Genomic DNA, 18,911 nt, shown 5'->3' on the forward strand with positions numbered 1-18,911 from the left:
TGCTGGGCACGATCTCAAACCATGGTAAGGTGTTATCATTTTCAATGATACTAACTCCTGTAGGCCTCGGCTTAGCACTTCTTCAGCTAAAATCAACAGGCTAACTATATTACTGTGTTGACTTCATTTCAAATTTTCATGCAAGTTGTTCAAACTTTCAGAGTGTTTCGTCATAAAAAAAGCAAAATTAGATGCAGGGCCAGTGTGATATTGCTTTCATTTTATTTTTGTTTTCAAAATTGATGCAGGCCCTGCAATCTAACACTGGACATCGCAAAAGAAGATCAATCATGCTTTGGTACGAAAAATACAACTCGAACCCAAAAAAAGAACCAAGGAACAGTAGAAGTTCCGAGGTACTACTCTCTTCCATGCCAAGCTCCACATAGTATTTTACTAAAACTTATCTCCTCATGAGTTCCAAAATGTTCACTAGAGAAGTTTTCCCTGACACAATACCCTCTTATTACACTGGAGGAAAAACAAGTAATGAGGTCTTGCAACTTCAATACAATCTCTTCTAGTGCAAGTGTCATACTTCTGGGCACTCCAACTATGTAAAATTACTGGCTCACATAAAATGAGCAGAAACGATGCAAAGCTACACAGATTGATGCCTCCACGATGACTTGTTGGCTCAAAAGGAGGTCAGGATTATATAAAGCAGTCCAAGTCTGTTATCAAGAAATGCTAGAAGGATGTAAAGTTGAGAAATAAAGTCTTAACAGAATTATAAAAATTTTTGAAAATTAAGCCCTTTACACATGTTTAGCGGCTTAGAGATGACAAATTTTTAAAATTTGTTTATTTTTTATATATCAGAATATAAACGTCGAAGAACCAGAATTTTCAACGTCCAATTATTCTTCCATTAACTACAATTTTGAATCTTAAACAGTAAGTTCTCCACATTCTATTCCATTCGCTCTTTCACTCCCTTATTTTTAACTCTTTTTTTTCTATTTTTGAGCTTTCTCCTTTTAACAATGAAAGAGCTCTCAAAAAAAATATATATTCAACTTTTAAATTTTAAATATTTAAATCATGGAGATAGATAAATGATGATCTTGAAAGACACTACCCCAATTTTTTAAATGGAATTAGTTTGACAAATCTTAGTTGCCTATTCAATGTCAAATCATTACAGATATGATTTTGTTTGAATAAATTGATTGATTCACAGAACTTAGTTATTTTGCAGGAAACTTGATTCAACTGAAATCATTGGCAAGTTGGTTTGAATCATATGATTCAATATAAATTATTCTGGCATGACTTCAATATAAGCAAAAAAACACACACCATGTCAACCAATGATTAGATAACTATGATATATGAATACTTATATATATCTTCATCACAATATGCCAATCATACACCAGCAAGAATTATGATATTGATGTGAGGTCCACCCACCACAGTAATTAAACTTAAAACATATATGGGCCGTCCAAATCCGACTAATCTCCTTCAACTAGTTAGCTAAATCCCCTTCCCATCGTTCATCCAACGAACAGCATTTAATCCATCAACTCACCAATTAAATCCCGGCCATTAAAAACACCATAACGCCCTAGTTATCTCCAGTTAGTTAAAAAGGTGCCTCTCACAACCCTCCAGCCTCAAAAACGTTGCATTAAAACCGTCACTCCCGATCTGACGGCCTGCGTAAACCCGCGAACGATCCGACGGACCCCACCCGCTCCTTAACCCTCACCATAAAAGGGGGAGTGCCGTTTGAGGTTCAAACTAGTTCGGCAACGGTAACGGGAGCCGTCCGTGACCGTTACGCGCTTTCCAGGTCACTTGGAGGTATCTCTGATGGCGCCGTCACTACTCCGTGACGCGGTCGCTTTCCACTAACATTTCTTTCCTTCTGTAAATATTAGTATTTTAATTCCCCCCTTTTCTCTTCTATTTCCTTCAACGGGCGAGGTTTTTTTTTTTTTGAAAGGCTTCTCGGCTTGGCGAGACCTTTCTTGGATTCGAGGGTTTCGAACCTCTCCAAACCCTCCACCCCCGGGCGATTTCTCCGGCGATTGCCGCACCCGCCCATCCCCGCCCGAAGGTTCTCGATTTGTCGATCCTCTTCGATTCTTTCGGCCTCTCCCTGGAGGTAGCTTAGTTCTTGAATTCCCACCGACCGCGTTGGATCGCAGTTCTTGATCCGTCCCCGCTTTGATTCCTCCGGTTTCTTGATCTGAAACCCTAGAAATCTGAGGTCTGGTTCCAGTTCCCGTTTTTACTGCTAATTCTTGGTGTTCAAGATCCGTGGTTCTTGAATTGGGATTCGAACGTTGGAGTTCTTTTTGTCAGTTTATTATCTTTTCTGTTGATAAGTTCTTGGAAGTGACACTAGGGTTCTTGTGGGGTTTATTGATTTAGGATGCGGCGTTGGGGAGGTGATCGATGGAGGTGATGGCGGCTGTGAAGATAGAGCAGAGCTGTGTGGAGAACAAGCAATCAGCTACTGCTTACAGTTCGTCTCTCTCCGAGGGTAGTTATGGCTTTTCTAGGATGTCCCCTGCTGTTTCCAGCCTGGCGACATCTTCGCCATCACATAGGTAATGGTCTATTTGGTGAATTTGAATGGGGACTCGATCTTTATTGCTTTAATTTAGTGCTATGTGAATGTTCTTGATTAAATCCGTGACTTTTCTTGTTTCTTAATTCTTGGAGTTTGAATTTAAGTAAGTTGCAAATTTGAAGTGGTGATGTGGATGTTCCAACTGCTGGAATATGTAGGAAAGAAGAACTAGCTCCGTGTTGATTGCTAGGGTTCGATTTCTTGATTTTTCTGTGATTATGTATATTGCTTAGGCTTCCAGGTTGGACCAATTTTCTTGCAGCTTTAGAAAGTTTCTCTGTCGGAAGTGCAACACATATCAATAAAATTTACACAGTTGCCAAGCGTTGTGACATAAGTGATACAAGAAGACATGCATGCTTTAAGGCAAGAAAAATAAAAGAGCAAGTGTCTTCAGTTAGCTGGAAAGGTTCCGGAACCTAGATTATCTCAGCAGAAAACAGCAAAATTAACTGTTGCTCATGTTTTATTTAATGCCGTCAAGACCTGTGCACTTGCTACTTGTTAATACATCTTCTGTTTGGCACACTTCAAAGAAGACCTCTCACTGAATGTCATCATGGCAGCTATTTTGAATGTAACGCAGTTCTATCCCCAAGCACAGCCTTCTAAAATACTGAAACTCCTGAAAACATCCTAGTATGGTTAGAACTTCAGATTCCACAAAACATGGCGATCATATTCTACTGGGGTCATCTTGGTAAAAATGAAACTTGTGAATATATATGAGTCTTCAACTTTTTGATATGATGATAGAAGGTCAAAATTATCATTATTGAAGCAAAACAATTAAGTTTATTTGATGAGCAACTACCGTATGTGAAATCAAAGGAAGAGCAATGAGCTAATGATAAACTTAGCACTTTTTCAGCTATAAAGTTTTAATCATTCTGATCTAAGCATAAGTTGGGGTGAAGTAGGTAAATTTCTTAGGTCCTTATTCTTCACTCCTTAATTCTCATCAATCTGACTATCTCTTCCCTTCCATTTTTCTTTTTGCCCTTGCTGCTGCTATTCCTTATCAGTGCTCCTATTTCAGAAATCTTACTTAAATTTTGAGATTTTTTTTTGAATAAATTCTGGAAGCAATTCTTAGAATCTGCTCACTGTATTATGCCCATACTTGACCATTTTAATTGATGAAGTTTCCTGATCTTCTTTAAAACATAAATTTTAATGGTTGCTAGCTTGCAATTAATTATAGTGGTGGTGAAGTCTGCAGATTTATCGATAATTCGGGCCACCCTTTTCAACAAGATAACCTGCTTCATGTTTTGATACATTAAGCTTTTCACATTTGCTTTCAATAGATATGATTATGGAGCTTTTGTTGATGATAATCTAGCATATCACCCATGTCACGATGCAACAGCCAGCCCATGCTTAACACGATAGAGTACTCTCTGTTATCTCATAGGTATTCAAGCAAGTCAGAAAATTGTAAAGTGTTTTATCTGTAGTATCCTGAAGCATAACAATTATGGCCTCTATCATCAAGATACATGTTTGCAGCCCTCATGTTAAATAGAATTCAGTTTAAACTCATCTTATCAGACATCCTATATTCTGGGATTTGTGTACAACTTGTGTTTGTATTTCGTTAATGAAATCATTGATACCTTTTGGCACTCAGTCACAACCTATCTTTTACACTTATGAATGTTGAACTGCAATTATTCTTGGTAGTCCACTGTCACTTAGTTGCATTCAATTATCATGTATCTAATTTAACTCATTCATGCTTGATTTTGGCTTTCTTCAGCATCTGAAGAATGCTACAATCTTCACCTAATTTCAGAAATTTGCATTATTATATGGGTAAGTTAATGGTGAGTTGATTATGAATCTTTTCTAGGATATCCAAAAGTCATACTGCTAATAGAATTAAATATCTTCATGCAACTCAAAAGTCCTGTAGTTATCAAACAAGCCACCATAGCGAGATTCTTGGGAAGACTACAGATTAAAGCTACTTCAAAATGGATATTGATGCAAGTTTACATATAATACATCTGATTACGGGAAATTAAATTCTCGAATTGAAATTTTTCTTAAGCTATTTTCCCCCTACTCTTTAGATTGTTAAGCAGTTGCAGCATTGGTAAGTGATTTCCGAACTTAGAATAAGAAATAGATGTTCACTTTATCGTTCCATTGGATCATAAATTTCAATAATTCCTTCACAGTCCAATGTGGCCACAGCTAGGTGTTCAACAATTAATTAATTTGCCTAATTAAACAACCTTTATTTTGATTTCTAATATGCATAATGAAGTAATTTTTTTGGATCACTGGTATTCTACTTTGATCTTCCAACCGTCTGTGTTAGATAGTATACTTCTGCTTTGGAGGACGCAGTGTCTTCAAAATAGAATGCAAGGCCACTTATGGTTGCCTTATTTACGGGAGTGCTAAGAAGTAGCAATTTCAGTAAACTTTGCATGCAACTCATTACAAAAAGAAAAGCTATCTCGTTTATGGATTAAATTCTATTCATAACCCATGTCTCAAACTAAAACTTCCCTAAGAATAACTAAGGCTTCTATGAATTTTATTACAAAATTCAAATTCCAGATTCCGATGAAACCTTATCTAGATACTACCAAAACTATGAGTTGATCTATCTACTTAAATTCCTTAAATAGAAATCGTACAGCGTGTGATTTAGAAGTGGAGGATATTAAAACTTTTACATGAAAATGGACTGCTACAGGGAGAATGTTATGGATTGATTTCTTTTTTTTTTTGACATGAAGAATTTCTACGTCATGTAGTCTCCAAAGTCTCTCAATATTGTTGAATGTTCATGTAGTTTTCAATCACTCTCATTTGGTTTCTACATGAATGATTGTTGTTCATCTTCTTTACATTTATTAGTCAAAATGGCCTTTTGATATCTTTCTCTAGAAGTTTTTGTAACTGTGTATGACCATGGTGTTGATTGATGAGTCAGATTTAAGCTTTACTACGAACACTTGTGCAGGAAAGGACTTGAGATAGCTTTGTTACTGAAATTACTGCAGGAAAACAAGATTGGGTGTTGATTTGAAGTTTGAACTTCTAACTCAACGCCAATATAGGTGGGAAAGGGTTAGAAAAGCTTTTAGGAGATTCCAAAAAGTCAAGTATAGAAAATGAGCGTTGTTGAAGCTGTGGCAGCTCTGATGTAGTAGTCACCTTTGTCTCCAAAAGTTTCTCCTGGATTTGTTATCATGAGGATGAAAAAGCATTATACCTTTCTTGAAAACAGAAACTGTTAAGCTTAAAATGGATATTGAATTGTATGCGGAAATGAGGATAAAGGGCCATACTTGTCATACTCCAATGTGGGATATTGTAGGAATCCTGTTGCAATCAGAAATTCTTTAGTAAAGTAAAGAAAAGAATGTTTTGTTACTAAAGATGACCTTTGTTAGTACAACTTTTATTTAGAATTCTTTGAAAACTTAGATTTTCATGGAGCTCCTTATATTGACACCTAAAATGCTTAATCCTTGGGACTTTCTTAACTACACCTACAAATTTGAAAGGACTCTTAAAGATTAATCCTACCCAAATGAGGGCTCCTACAAACTAGAGGAATCGAATAACTTACATGATTCTGTGCCCCTAAGATAAAAGATGCATAACATCGAAAAGGTCATCTGATGAACTCATGTCATATCTCATCTATAAAAAAAGTGATCTGAAAATAGATGTAAAGAGTTTGAATACATTGACTACATTCAAAACTTATATTAATTTATGTGCTTAAAGTAGCAGATGACAGCACATGTTTCCTTATATTAGACGGTCTTTCACAATCAAGATATTGACACATGACACTTCTTAATTGTTTTGTGGCATTTCCCCCAATTAATGATCCTCCAATGACTTAAATTTCCCGGTTGTTCTCTCATTTTGGTATAATACAAGTTCAAGTCCAAAACTTTAACTTTGCTCTAGTTTTACTTGCATTTGATCTGATCTTCTAGTCCATAATTTTGTCAGGTTTTTATCTGATGTTTTTGTGATCTGTTGTCACAAAATTGATGACATTTCACCTCAAAATCAAAGTTACTGTATTGCATCTGTATAAACATATTATATAGGATTAGGTTGTATTTGATAGAGGGAGAGAGTATGGAAAGACTTCGTATTCACCATGAAAGTGGCTAAACCACAATTTGCAGATAGCTTCACGCAAGTGAAGACAATAAAGGTACTCTGATCATCTTAAATATGCACAACATGCATCCAAAATATTTGACAAGTGGAGTATTTGTGAAACATTTGATGATTAAAACATACATTAGTTTTAATTGCATGTGAAGCCAACATCAAGGAGATGGTTATTTTCATATCCATTAAATGGAATTAAACAGACTAATTTCCACTCGTTTTGTGTATTAAAATTATAGCTCATAGTAGCTGCCACATGAGCTGTCTTGGTTACTGCAGGCTGAGCTCATTGCATGATGTTATTCTCTCTCCTGGTAGAGGAGTCCTTACTCTTTCAATTGGGCTGTACAATCATTACTAACCTTTGCCAAAGAGGCTTTCAAGTGGTCAAACTTCTAATATTAGACAAAACTGGTCTTCTTTTTTTGTGGAGTACAACATAAATGTAATACATTGAAAGTTGAGTTCAGAATAAGCAACCGCATATAAGTTCAATAGCCCAGTGAATAAGTAGATAGGATTATTGCGCATCATCTATAGATGTGACTTTTTTCCTTGTGCTAAAATTACTGCTTTCATTCATCTTTTGAACTTTTAAGTGGTTAAGTAGACTTGTTGTTTGGATTCGTTTACCTGCTTCTGATGATTATATTTGTCTTTATTCTATTGGTCACAAATTCCTAGTCATTACCTGATTTTTGATGCAACAATTAGATTTCCCATAGCAAAATATATTTTGTTACTACTTTTTCTTTTGATGCTATTGATCTACTTTTACTGTAGGAGGACTAGTGGCCCAATAAGGCGAGCTAAGGGTGGTTGGACACCCCAAGAGGTGAGAAGCATTATTGCAGTTCCTTTTTTTTCTTTGATGTCTATATATCACACAACAATTTAGGCTGTCCAAGATCTCGATGAAGTTGACTTTGGAGAAGGTTTAATTGAGTTTTTCTATGCATTTTCTTCTCACACCCACATTTACCTTCATGACTATTAGATTATGGAGTTCTCTTTATGTGATACAGAAGGCTACTTGTCACAAACATTATTTTTAAAAATATGTAGATACATCTGAACCTAATAGTTGCCTCTCCTTGTACCATGTCTTTTGCATTGGTAGGATAATTGCAGGTTCATGTTAGATATCTGTATGTTAACCTTGAGTGCATTAGTGCATTGCTTTCATTTGGCCTTCCTCTACCTCAATTGATGCCCCATGGATTAGACTTCTCGAATTTTGAAGATTGTTTTGGCCATGGTACCTTTGGATTCTAACTACTTGGATGCTTGAATAGTAATAATGTTTTCTATAATTCTTATCATATTACCAACTTTGCTGACCTTTAACATGTCACAGGACGAGACACTAAGGAAAGCAGTTGAAGCTTACAAGGGAAGATGTTGGAAGAAAATAGGTTTCCACCTACCTGTTCTCTCTTTCATAGTTTTTGGTTGTTACCTAATGAAAATCATTCTGAACACCAGTGTTCATTACTTTTTTCTCTCCTGTTTTATGTTGTCTACATAGGTTTTTGTAGTGATATATAATTTGACATAGAGGTGATTTTGATTATGCCTTTTAAAAGAAGAGGTGAAACGGATGGAACTTTCACTTTTTAACTTAGGTGGAGAAGAGGGAGAATGAGGAGCAAGGTCTGTGTAAAAATCAGAGCATAAAGCTGAACTGCACATTAACCTAATGCATTCAACTAGTGCATGCACTGAAGATCCGATGTGTTATGAAGCCTTGAATAACTTGATATTTCAGCAAGTGGGACAACAGAAAGTGAAAGTACCAAAAAAAAGAAGTGTCATAGGCCGGTCAATGAAGGTTGATGATCAAGTATTAGTACCAAATATGAGATTTGCAAATAAATTCCAACAGATTAGTGTCATAAATACTAGAGTCATCTTTCTGGTTATATGTAAGATTTGATAGGTGAAAATTTTCAAGTCAAAACTCTTTCACTCACCTACTTATTTATTCACTCACTCATTCACTAAGGAGGGGAGGGGGCACTCATGTGACTTACCTTTTGCTATAGCAATCTAAAGTGGTAACTTGGATGCAATTATTGGTGAGAATGGAAATGAGATGCAGACTAGTTAGAATCAATGGCACTGCAGGTGGGGGTGGTGCTGCTGCTGCAACCTGATTAGTTTCATTATCTTCGATCAAATAAATAAATGGGGAGATACGTGAAAACATCCATAAAATTTTGGAGTCTGGTTGATGAAAGGAAAACTGCATTGAGAATCTATGCAAATGCAGCAGATGCTGCCTTAGTGACTTGAAGCATCTATAATGAAGATAAATTATGTAAAATACCTCGAGCTATTATACATTGGTGAAAGGGACATGGAAATAATGGTTAGATGAGCTTTTCTTTCAAAACTCATTATGAGCTGTGCTCCATAATGAAAACTAAAGCAAACTGTCTAACAGATCCAACTTTATTAGCTTTTATGATGATTGTCATTTGAAGAATTCACCGGTCTTAGGCCTTAAAACCTACTGGAAAATGCATGGGGAGGAAGCTGTGGAGGTTAGATTTATTTGGGTGGATTGCAAGGGATGAGCAATTTTCCAATGGTGACTCTTTGAAGCTATCAAAACAATCTCAGAGTAACTTGAAGTGCCAGTCTTGGAAGTTTACAGCAATGCAATGAACCCATGGTTGAGAGAGATATCTGGATACATACAATTTTTTTCAAAAGAAAAGGTAATAGCCCCTATTATAACATTTGGGCTCTGATTTATTCACATTGATAGAATGACTTAATATTGGATGTTGGCTCTGATAGGTGAAAACATCTATAGAATCAGAGCCTGACAGCTGAAAAAAAAAAAAAAAAACTGCATTCGAAATCTATGCAAATGCAGTAGATGTTGCCTTACTTGAAGCATCTCTGATGGAGATAAATCAGATATAATATTTTGAGTTCCCATGCATTGGTGAAATGGACATGCAAGATAATGGTGGGGCTGAGCTTTTTCTTTCAAATCTTATAATGAGCTGCGCTCCATAATGAAAAAAATAAGGAAAACTGTCTAACAAATCCAACTTTATCAACTTCTCTGATGATTGCTGTTTACAAAGTCGCCAGTCTTTGGCACTGAAACCTGCTGGCAAATGGTGCGGGGAGGATGGAGTGGAGGTTAAATTTATTTGCATGGAGTGGCAATGGATGTGCCATTTTCTAATGGTGACTCTTTGAAGGTATTGCAGCAATCTTGATGTAACTTAAAGTGCTAGTGTTGGTAGTTTACAGCAGTTCTTTGATTTAGAAAAATTTTAACCCCCTAACTTATAACATCTGGGCTTTGATTTATTCACATAGATAGATTAAAAGGCTTGGGCCAACAAGCACAATGGTGTAGGTTTGAGTATTAGGGCAGCCACTCTGTGCAAAAATGATGCCAAATGTTAGGTCTGTCCTCAGTCCGCCCCTCCCAGAAACCTGGATTGCTAGGACCATAACAGGGGTAACGGCCTTTGATAGAATAACCTAATACTGATCTTTAATATATCTAATATCCATAACTCTGAATAGTGCAACTTCAATATGGTGTAGATTTCCCTTGCCAATTTGAATAATTGAATGAGCCTTGTTTGTCTGCATTATTGCATTTATATGTCTCTCATGCATGTTTAGATCAACTTATTTGCTAATAGTCTTTGAACAAATTGGCACAGTCCTGATGGTCATAGTTATGAGCATTAGAAATCTGAGGAGCTTTCTGATTATTTAAAACTAACTTCTCCCAATTTTAACTTTTTCTAATGCAATCCATATAAGAATTTGGTCTGATTTTCTGGTTGTTTATATGTGCCTGTGCAGCTGAGTTTTTTCCTGATAGAACAGAAGTGCAATGTCTGCATCGGTGGCAAAAGGTTCTCAATCCTGAACTAATTAAAGGTCCATGGACTCCAGAGGTTTGATGCTGGCCTACTACCCCAGTTCAGTAACAGTTTTAACAAATCAATACTTTGAGATAAATATTTTTTTTTCTTTCCCATGGTTCCTTTGCCTTACAGGAAGATGAAAAAATCATTAATCTTGTACAGAAGTACGGGCCAACAAAATGGTCTGTTATAGCTAAATCTCTGCCTGGCCGCATTGGAAAACAATGTCGGGAGAGGTACTTCCGAATATTCTAAGTACTAGTTACTAAAATCATTTTTTGTATTAGTTCTGTAATTACATACTTCGTGGAGAAATTTTACAGTCCATTGATTGTTTAATACTAGCTAGCTGTATGATGCAAGGTGCAGAATAACCATAATCAGGATTTAGAAAAGATGGTGTAATGAATCCCAATATGTTACTGTTCGCTGTACATTACCATCATTGGCAAATAGTTGCAAATTGGTGGCAGGTTCCAACTCTTTGACCCATAATTTATTTTTGAGAAGAAGATTTCATTAGGAATAGAAGAGTAGAAAGAAAGTGGGACAGCAGTCCTACCCATCTCCTTATCAAAATTATCATGACTCATGTAGCAGGGCCTGTCAGGGAACGTAATTAAATGATGATATATTGTTTATTTCAAACTTTTTATTTTTTTCTAAACTATTTGTTAATATGTTTTTCCATTTTCCACGATAAATTGTTTTACGATTTTGTGTTTTCCCAAGAGGTAAACATAGTTGCATGATATGTGGATTCCTGTGCTATTTTTTGGCTGTGATTTTGGATGAAGATCAATGTTAACTAGGATCGGTTTTATATGCTATTGCTATCATGTTTTGTTGGATTTATTATGTTGTCAATTATAGAGAAGTGTAAAGAGTTCCTCAAATAGGTAGCTTAAAGCCTAACAGAATGGTTTAAGCTCATGTATCAGGTATTTATGAGATTACTTATTATAGTGGTGTTTAGGATAATTCACAGCGCAGTCTTGAGGCAAAAGATGCTTCAGGGGCTGTATCCTTATGTTAAATACGAGGCCTTATAGGAACACAACTATGCTAGGCTTGCTATAATACCCTTATATCTGATCTCATGCAAGGTGACTAGTACGTGGTAAGTTACGAGTTCACTTAGATAAACTTTGCATCTGCTAAAGAGTAGGTCCCACCTTTTCCCCTTGTTTTGATCATTATTATCTATTACAAGAACTGTTAAGAGAGCGCACTTTAAGGGCTCATCACCTCCTAGTAACGATTTCTAGGTATTTTGTTTGCATTACTTTGCAAGTATCTTCTCTATATGTTCAAAACAAGTGAAATATTGGCTCGCTAATCGCCCATTTTGTTTTGGAAGTAAAATCCTGCATCATTAACTCCTTAAAATTTATTGATATGAGAAACTAAGTTTCTTACAGTTGTAAATTGCTCCACTTGACATCATAAGATTCTATGTTTTTATCATATTAAGTTTGCTTAACTCTTTGGGTCTCTAATATTTTATTAGGTGGCATAATCATTTGAATCCTATGATAAAAAAAGATGCTTGGACAGTAGAGGAGGAACTCGCTCTCATGAATGCTCACCGCATACATGGAAATAAATGGGCAGAAATTGCAAAAGTTTTACCTGGAAGGTATTGAATCCCATGGAATATTATTCGTTTGACATCTTTTTCCTATTTTCCCCCTAAAGTAACAGTGTCTTAATGTCCCCTTTAATTTGCTTCTTTAACTATTAGCAATGACTGAACATCTTTTGAAAACATGTACCCCTTTATTGTAGAAGCTGTATATTGGATCCTATGATTTAGAAAATTGAAATGCATAGATGCGCATGCATGCATGAGCATGTATGTCTATAAGTTCATCTAAAACTGAGGAGAGTACAAGTTGGTAAACAAACAGATCTTCCAACTACTTTATTAAGGACAGTATTAATTTCTTGAACATCTTCAAAAGGTTGTGTTTTGTTTGTAATATCCCCAGCATGCTACTTGTGGCACCACTCTTGTTTGGAGTGACATTGTTAGCAAAGTCAAATGAAGTAAAAGGCTTGTCACTTTACATTGACCTCAATCACTTTTTTATTGACATTTTCTCTAGTGATGCCCTCTAAAATTTCAGTGCATAAAAAGGCTTGGATTTTATGTGATCAAGAGGATAATAAAACATATTTCTTCCAACAGCAAGGTGTGCCTTTAGAATAAAGAAAGTTATAGAAAGATTCAACTAAGAAGATGCCCCATTGGACTTCCATCTTGTACATGTGTAATTTTCAGTCTTTATTCTCTACCACTTTGGAGATCATGAATAACAAAGGTAAGCTTTACTAGTTTCCTTAATTGTAGGTTCCTAAACACATGATTACATACTGTATTCCTGTTCACAAAGGTAACTCCTCATAGAAGCATCAAGGACTTGCACCTGCTGAAGTCCTAATGGACAAGGAATTGCAAACACTGTCCTTATGACCACCTATTATGTTAATTTGGATGTTGTCACGTTTCCACCAAGAAACCTAACCCTCACCTTATAACAAGCCACTCCCTTTCCTGATGAATGTCTTTCTGCATACTTGACATGATTTTAATCACTTTGTCATCCCATCCCTGAGTTCCTATACCATATCTGTCCAAGTGAACTTCATGAAATTCTTATCATCGTGAACCTCAAAAGTACTTACCAAGGGGACCACATATCCATTTCTTAGATTACTTAGAGCCCTCCTTGTTTCTTATTAAAAGCTAGTAGAGAAGTTATTTTCAACCATTTCACATCCTCTCTCTCTACAGATTATTATGTTGCAATCTTCTTGTTTAAGCGATTATGAAAAGTAGAGCTATAAAGGTTAGACATATCACATACAGGAGGCCAATAACTGCTTCAGTAGGTCGATTCTTCCCCTGCCCCACTAACATCTTAATAACCCTTTCTGTGACATGATTTAGTTCATGCTTCAAAGTCTATCCAACCTCAAAGGCTTCCATGATGCTCCAAATGAAAGCTATTTTTGAATTTCCATGATAATAAACCTACCTTCTCATCCCTAGTCATAGAAATAACCACAAGACTGTCAAATTGATCTTATGCTGAATTCTCTCAAAGAACAGAATTCTGTTACTAAAATTTACCAACTTTTTTATGATTTTCTTCACAAAAAGGGGAAGTAGTCAACTGGTCAAAGTAGCTAATCAGGGAGGCCTTTTCATACACCACAATGCCTCGATATGCTATAATGCCATATTGTATCTTCATTATCACATGACAAACTAAAAATCTTCTCAATTAACATAGAAGGGAATTTTACAATATTTAACATATCAATTGAGTGAATTAGGTTGATTTATCTTTCATTTTGGTTGACTTGGCTATTAGCATATTTAGCTTTTGTTACATTTTGTCTTTACTTTGAGTGGATATAATATCTATCTCTGTGAATGAACATTGTCAGTTCCTCTGTTTCAATTTTGTCGTCACCAATCTTCCTACAGATTGACCAGCTCTCAAGTGCTTTTCTCTTAATCTATTATTTGCAGTGAACCTTATATATATTTATATATGTGTGTGTGTGTGTGTGTATCAGTAAAACAGAAGCTAGATCAACCTTTTTATATTATGTATTTATTTACCTGCCTGGTATAACCATTGGAAAATTTATAGTAGTATTTTAGTAGTATTAAGAGAAATGAAAGTAATGAATTTCTTTATGTTGAAATGAGTATAGATATCTGTTTCTTCTTAAGAAATTACTCTCACTTGGTTTGACTGCTTGAGGTTTGAATAGTGATAACTTTTTTTTCTACTGGAGTATGAATTTTTTCTTGATGCTTGTGTTTTGCTGTTTCTGCTCCACCAGTTTGGTGCAAGAGTCCATTGATACCATAGTTTGCTTTTGTAATCATTCTTTTAAATTTTATTATTTCTGAGGGTACTCTATCCATGTTATACTGGCTTCTAAATGCTTGCTTCCTTCTGCTTACTAAATTAGAAATTGTATAATTCTATAGAATGTGGTCGCCATTTTATGGATGGTTAACTGCTCATCCTAGTTGATGGTCTGCGGCTATCTGATCTATGTTTGTTTTCTTCCTTTTTTCTTTTTGTGTCTAGGACTGATAACTCGATAAAGAATCACTGGAATAGTTCATTAAAGAAAAAGTTAGATTTCTACTTGGCAACTGGTAAACTTCCGCCAGTTCCAAATCCTGGTACCCATGGTGGTTCAAAAGATATAGTAAACCAGGCTAGTGGGCAATTATTTCTTTCTTCGAATAAAGGGTCAGATACAAGTACTGAAGCTTTCTCAGAAACTGCTGGTTCCACACATTCTCTCCTGCCTTCTGAATCATGTAAATTGGAAGAGCATAGGGAGTTGTTGGAGCCCACGACCGTACAAATTTCTTGTTCAGAAGCTTTTACAGGTGTACCAATAATAGGACTTAATACTTCCACTGCTGAATGCCAGGCACAAACCCTGCAAGTGGATAATTTGTGCGATGGATCTGATCCAGGAGTAAGGTTGGGGAATTGTACCAACACTGGTGAAATTGATAAAGATAACAAGATACCTGGGATAACTTTGCACTCTGAACTTTCTTCTGCATTTGGTTCTCTCTGTTATAAGCCACCTCAGTTAGAAGATCTTGGTATTTCTGTAGGTTCTACTCTTTTAAGCACATATGATCCCGCTCAGCAGTCATACAGCTCAGGGATGGTTACATCCCCCATTGGCTACTCCACTCCACCCTTTGTGAGTGGAAAGAGTTCAGGTCAACATAATGCTGAATCCATATTAAAGAATGCAGCTAGGAGCTTTCCTAATACTCCCTCTATTTTACGAAGAAGAAAAAGAGAGGGAAGCACACCTCTTCCACCTGATATAACTGCACAAACAGATCGGATAAAAATCCAGGACAGTTCTTGTACTCCTATAGAAGGAAAATCTAGAAGTGAACCAGAGCCCTTTAAGTCTTCTAAAAGTCCATGTGGTAATGGTGGAGTTGTGCCATATAATAGTAAGAACTTCAATGTTTCTCCTCCATATCGGTTGAGGTCCAAAAGAACTGCAATTATCAAATCTGTGGAGAAGCAGCTTGATTTTACATTGAAGGAAGACAATATTGATGGTAAAACCAAGTCTCTGAGCTTGGCTATCAATGGCAGTTCTCATACCGCTGATTGCAATGGCAACCTTCCAAGCATGCAGGGGAGGAAACTGAGTGAATGTCCTGTTGGATTGGAAAGTTTGGCCAATGACTTAGCCCATACAGCTAAGTTAGGTGTGACCTAAACACAAACTGTAAGTGTGAGCTTTTATTCAATTAATAAATGCATATCAGTTGCTATATTCTGTTGTCTATGGATATCTTAGAATGTACGATGCATTTACTTTCCCATGGAATAGGTTTTTTTTTTTATAAAAAAAAATTCATCTCATTGATGAGCAAATCAGCCCTTTTTGTGAAATTGTTATTTAGCCTTTTCATTTGCTTTAATACTTTTGACAGCTTTGAAGACTTGATAACTTGTCATGTAATCATTTCATTATTCCATTAGTATAGATTATGTTCTAATTTCATTAATTATTTTAATTTTCTTTTTAGATCCATATTCAGTGAGGCTAAATACTAATACCTTATTAAATCATTTTATCAAAGTTCTTTTTGATATACAATCATTGAATATTGTTGTGTATATTTATATATGTGCATGTGTGCATGAATGCAGGCATGCACGCAGAATGTGTTTGAGTACTATTTTTAGGGGACAATCCTGTGCATCCAATGCGTAAATAAAACTAAGAGTAATGCTACGGGGGCCAAGCATGGTAGCCAAAAAAGGCGCTTCATAAATGAGGGCTGCCCGACAAAGCATTTTCTTGGTACCGGGTTTGGGCCCCAAAGCATTTTCAAAAAACTAAATTTGCCCTAATTTGACAAAAGAAATTCATATTCTACAAATTTTCTGAACACAGTAGTTGGGACAAGGCTTTTAGTTGGAGTAATAATTGTATACTAGGCCAATTTTATCTTGAGATACCTAAAAAGTTTGATAAATTCATAAACTTTTGCATGATAATTTTTTGGCAACTATATTTATCTGTGTGATAATTTTCTCAGATGTGTGTTTATTATAGTGGTATAAGTGATAGATGAGACAGCCATGTAATTGTCTTTCTTTGTTGACAAAAGGCTGTTCAAAATCTACCAAGTTCAGCTTGAATATTTAAAAGCTCATAAAACACCCTTTTTTCCTTCACTGCATGAATTACATGTAGCTGTTTAGGAAATGACAGGCATTTATTTGTTACTTGCTTTGATGTTTTACTTGGTTTAGTTTGGGAGCAGCCATCTACAGTGACTAGCAGGATATCACAATCCATTTAAATGGTGATTTGTGGGTCTCAAATTTTTCTTATCTCAGGCTCAATGTCCTTTTAGTTTGCTCCTCCTCATCACTTTGTCCTTCTCCATCTCAGCTGAAATGAAAGATACTGGCTCTCCAGGAACCGACTTTGGAGTTGAATTCTGGAGTCCTATTTGCGTTTGTTTTATAACTATGTTGTGGTTATGAGTTGACCACTGATTATGTTCTTTTGTATGTTGTAGGTTTCAAGTTTCACATTGATCCAGAAGGGTTGAAGTCTCAAGATGTCTTCATCACCGGATGATAGCTCCAAACAAGAAAATATGAGTAAAAATTCCATTGTAGATTGATGCTCTGGACAAAACCACGGTCTCTGCGTCAGGCATAGTGGTGAGAAAATCTAAGAAGCTTGCACGTTGCACCGTCAAACAGTTTGGATAACATCTCTCATGCTGCATGTAATTTTTTCAGTACAGAACCAGGATATACATAAAGTCAAGATGTTCAGATGTTAGAGAAGGAATAACTTGTACATAGACCTTCGCAAAAAGATAAGTGGCCTTAGAAACTTTTAGTTGAATGAGAGCTTCAGGTAGAATTATATCCATCACCCTTTCCTTTTTCCCTTTCTATTATATCGCAGTTTACAGTGCCAAAAATCAGCTCCTAGACCTCACTAATTTCTATTTTTATTTATGATCAGCCAACTGAGACTAGTGAAAAAACTATCGGTTGGAACCTCTACTTCATTCATCAAGCTGTGGTAGTATTAAGCTCAGCGTATTCTAAGAATTGTATCATTTTGATGGCTAGCGGAGTCTAGATTCCTTCTACTTTCAGATATTCTAAAATGTATTAAAATATTGAAATAATAGAAGTTATCAACATAGAATTATAAAGACAAGCAAACCAAAGATGCATAAGAACAAGAGCGTCAGTAACAACCAGTTTTTGCAGTCGAACCATCAAGGAAATGATATAAAGGGGCAAAAGGAAAAGCGAGATCTTGAAGCCAGGATTTCATAGAAAGAAGAAACGCACCTCATGAGTCAGCAAGAAGCGAAATGTCAAGGCTTGCTCTGCGTTGGTTAAAAGCAAGAGCAGACATCCTTCGGCAATTCCATTTTCCAGTCAAGAGTCTCTTGCTCCATTTATGTAGTCATAGCGGACAAAACGGGATGTGAGTGTCCGTACTCCATGATGCTTAGTCCAGTTAGTGGCGAAGGTGTTCCCTCGACAGCCAAGTTGACAAATTTGATGAGACCGAACAGCTTTGTGACTTCTCACAAGGGGTTAATCCAATATGACTTACAAGCGTACCCTTAGCACCCCAAATGTTGGGATGGACAATCTCCTATAGGTTACACTAGTTTGATTTGCAAGAAAATTTTTCTTTATCAACAAAGTCGCCATTCAAGGTATCAAAGCTATCTACATCACCCTTCTGAACAGCCTGAAATTAAGCAACAATTGAACACAGTAAACCTCCTAGATGATATAGACCTCGAAGTAGTCCAAAGCGTGACGTGCTGAACTCAATTCACATATTTAGTGGGTTGGGCCAATATGTTTTGGACTGAACTGATGTCAAAGGTACAACTACTTGGCCCAGCTGACAAATTTGGGTGGGACAAAAGCTGGGGTTGGAAAGCCTATAGGGCAAAGCACAACTTGACCTAAAATATATGTACGTATAACGCATCTTCAAAGGCATAACCATGAATGATGAAACATGGCACAAGAGTTTATACAACACATACCAGGATTGATGATTAAACAAAGAATGAATTTATCATTAATGCTGGACAATCCAAAACATCTGAAAATTAATTTTTGAAGTACTACGGAAGAGGAGCTCATGTTTATTAAGAATTCATAAGGGAG

The 18,911-nt window shown here is 36.2% G+C and overlaps 1 protein-coding gene across 4 annotated transcripts; it reads left to right on the forward strand.

The window, feature by feature from the left end:
- Nucleotides 1–1,816: 1,816 nt before the first annotated feature.
- Nucleotides 1,817–17,634, forward strand: LOC103716487 (transcription factor MYB3R-3). 4 transcript variants are annotated; one of them, XR_001879963.5, is made up of 10 exons: nucleotides 1,819–2,221; nucleotides 2,386–2,564; nucleotides 7,532–7,583; nucleotides 8,106–8,163; nucleotides 10,592–10,686; nucleotides 10,789–10,892; nucleotides 12,167–12,295; nucleotides 14,772–15,960; nucleotides 17,270–17,417; nucleotides 17,499–17,634. XR_001879963.5 is itself a non-coding variant. In XM_088703652.2 (9 exons), the coding sequence occupies exons 2-8, from the start codon at nucleotides 2,410–2,412 to the stop codon at nucleotides 15,949–15,951; spliced, it is 1,773 nt and encodes a 590-aa protein (XP_088559778.2). In that variant the 5' UTR covers nucleotides 1,817–2,116; nucleotides 2,386–2,409; the 3' UTR covers nucleotides 15,952–15,960; nucleotides 17,270–17,634. The 4 variants fall into 4 exon arrangements, 3 of the variants coding, with proteins under 3 accessions (XP_088559778.2, XP_008802732.4, XP_088559780.2); XM_088703652.2 differs by having other exon boundaries at nucleotides 1,817–2,116; nucleotides 17,270–17,634; XM_008804510.6 differs by having other exon boundaries at nucleotides 17,270–17,634.
- Nucleotides 17,635–18,911: the final 1,277 nt, after the last annotated feature.

Source organism: Phoenix dactylifera, chromosome 8 (genome assembly GCF_051530095.1).
Source record: "Phoenix dactylifera cultivar Ajwa chromosome 8, Ajwa_hap1_PhDact_Kaust_v1.1, whole genome shotgun sequence".
Lineage (NCBI taxonomy): Eukaryota > Viridiplantae > Streptophyta > Magnoliopsida > Arecales > Arecaceae > Phoenix > Phoenix dactylifera.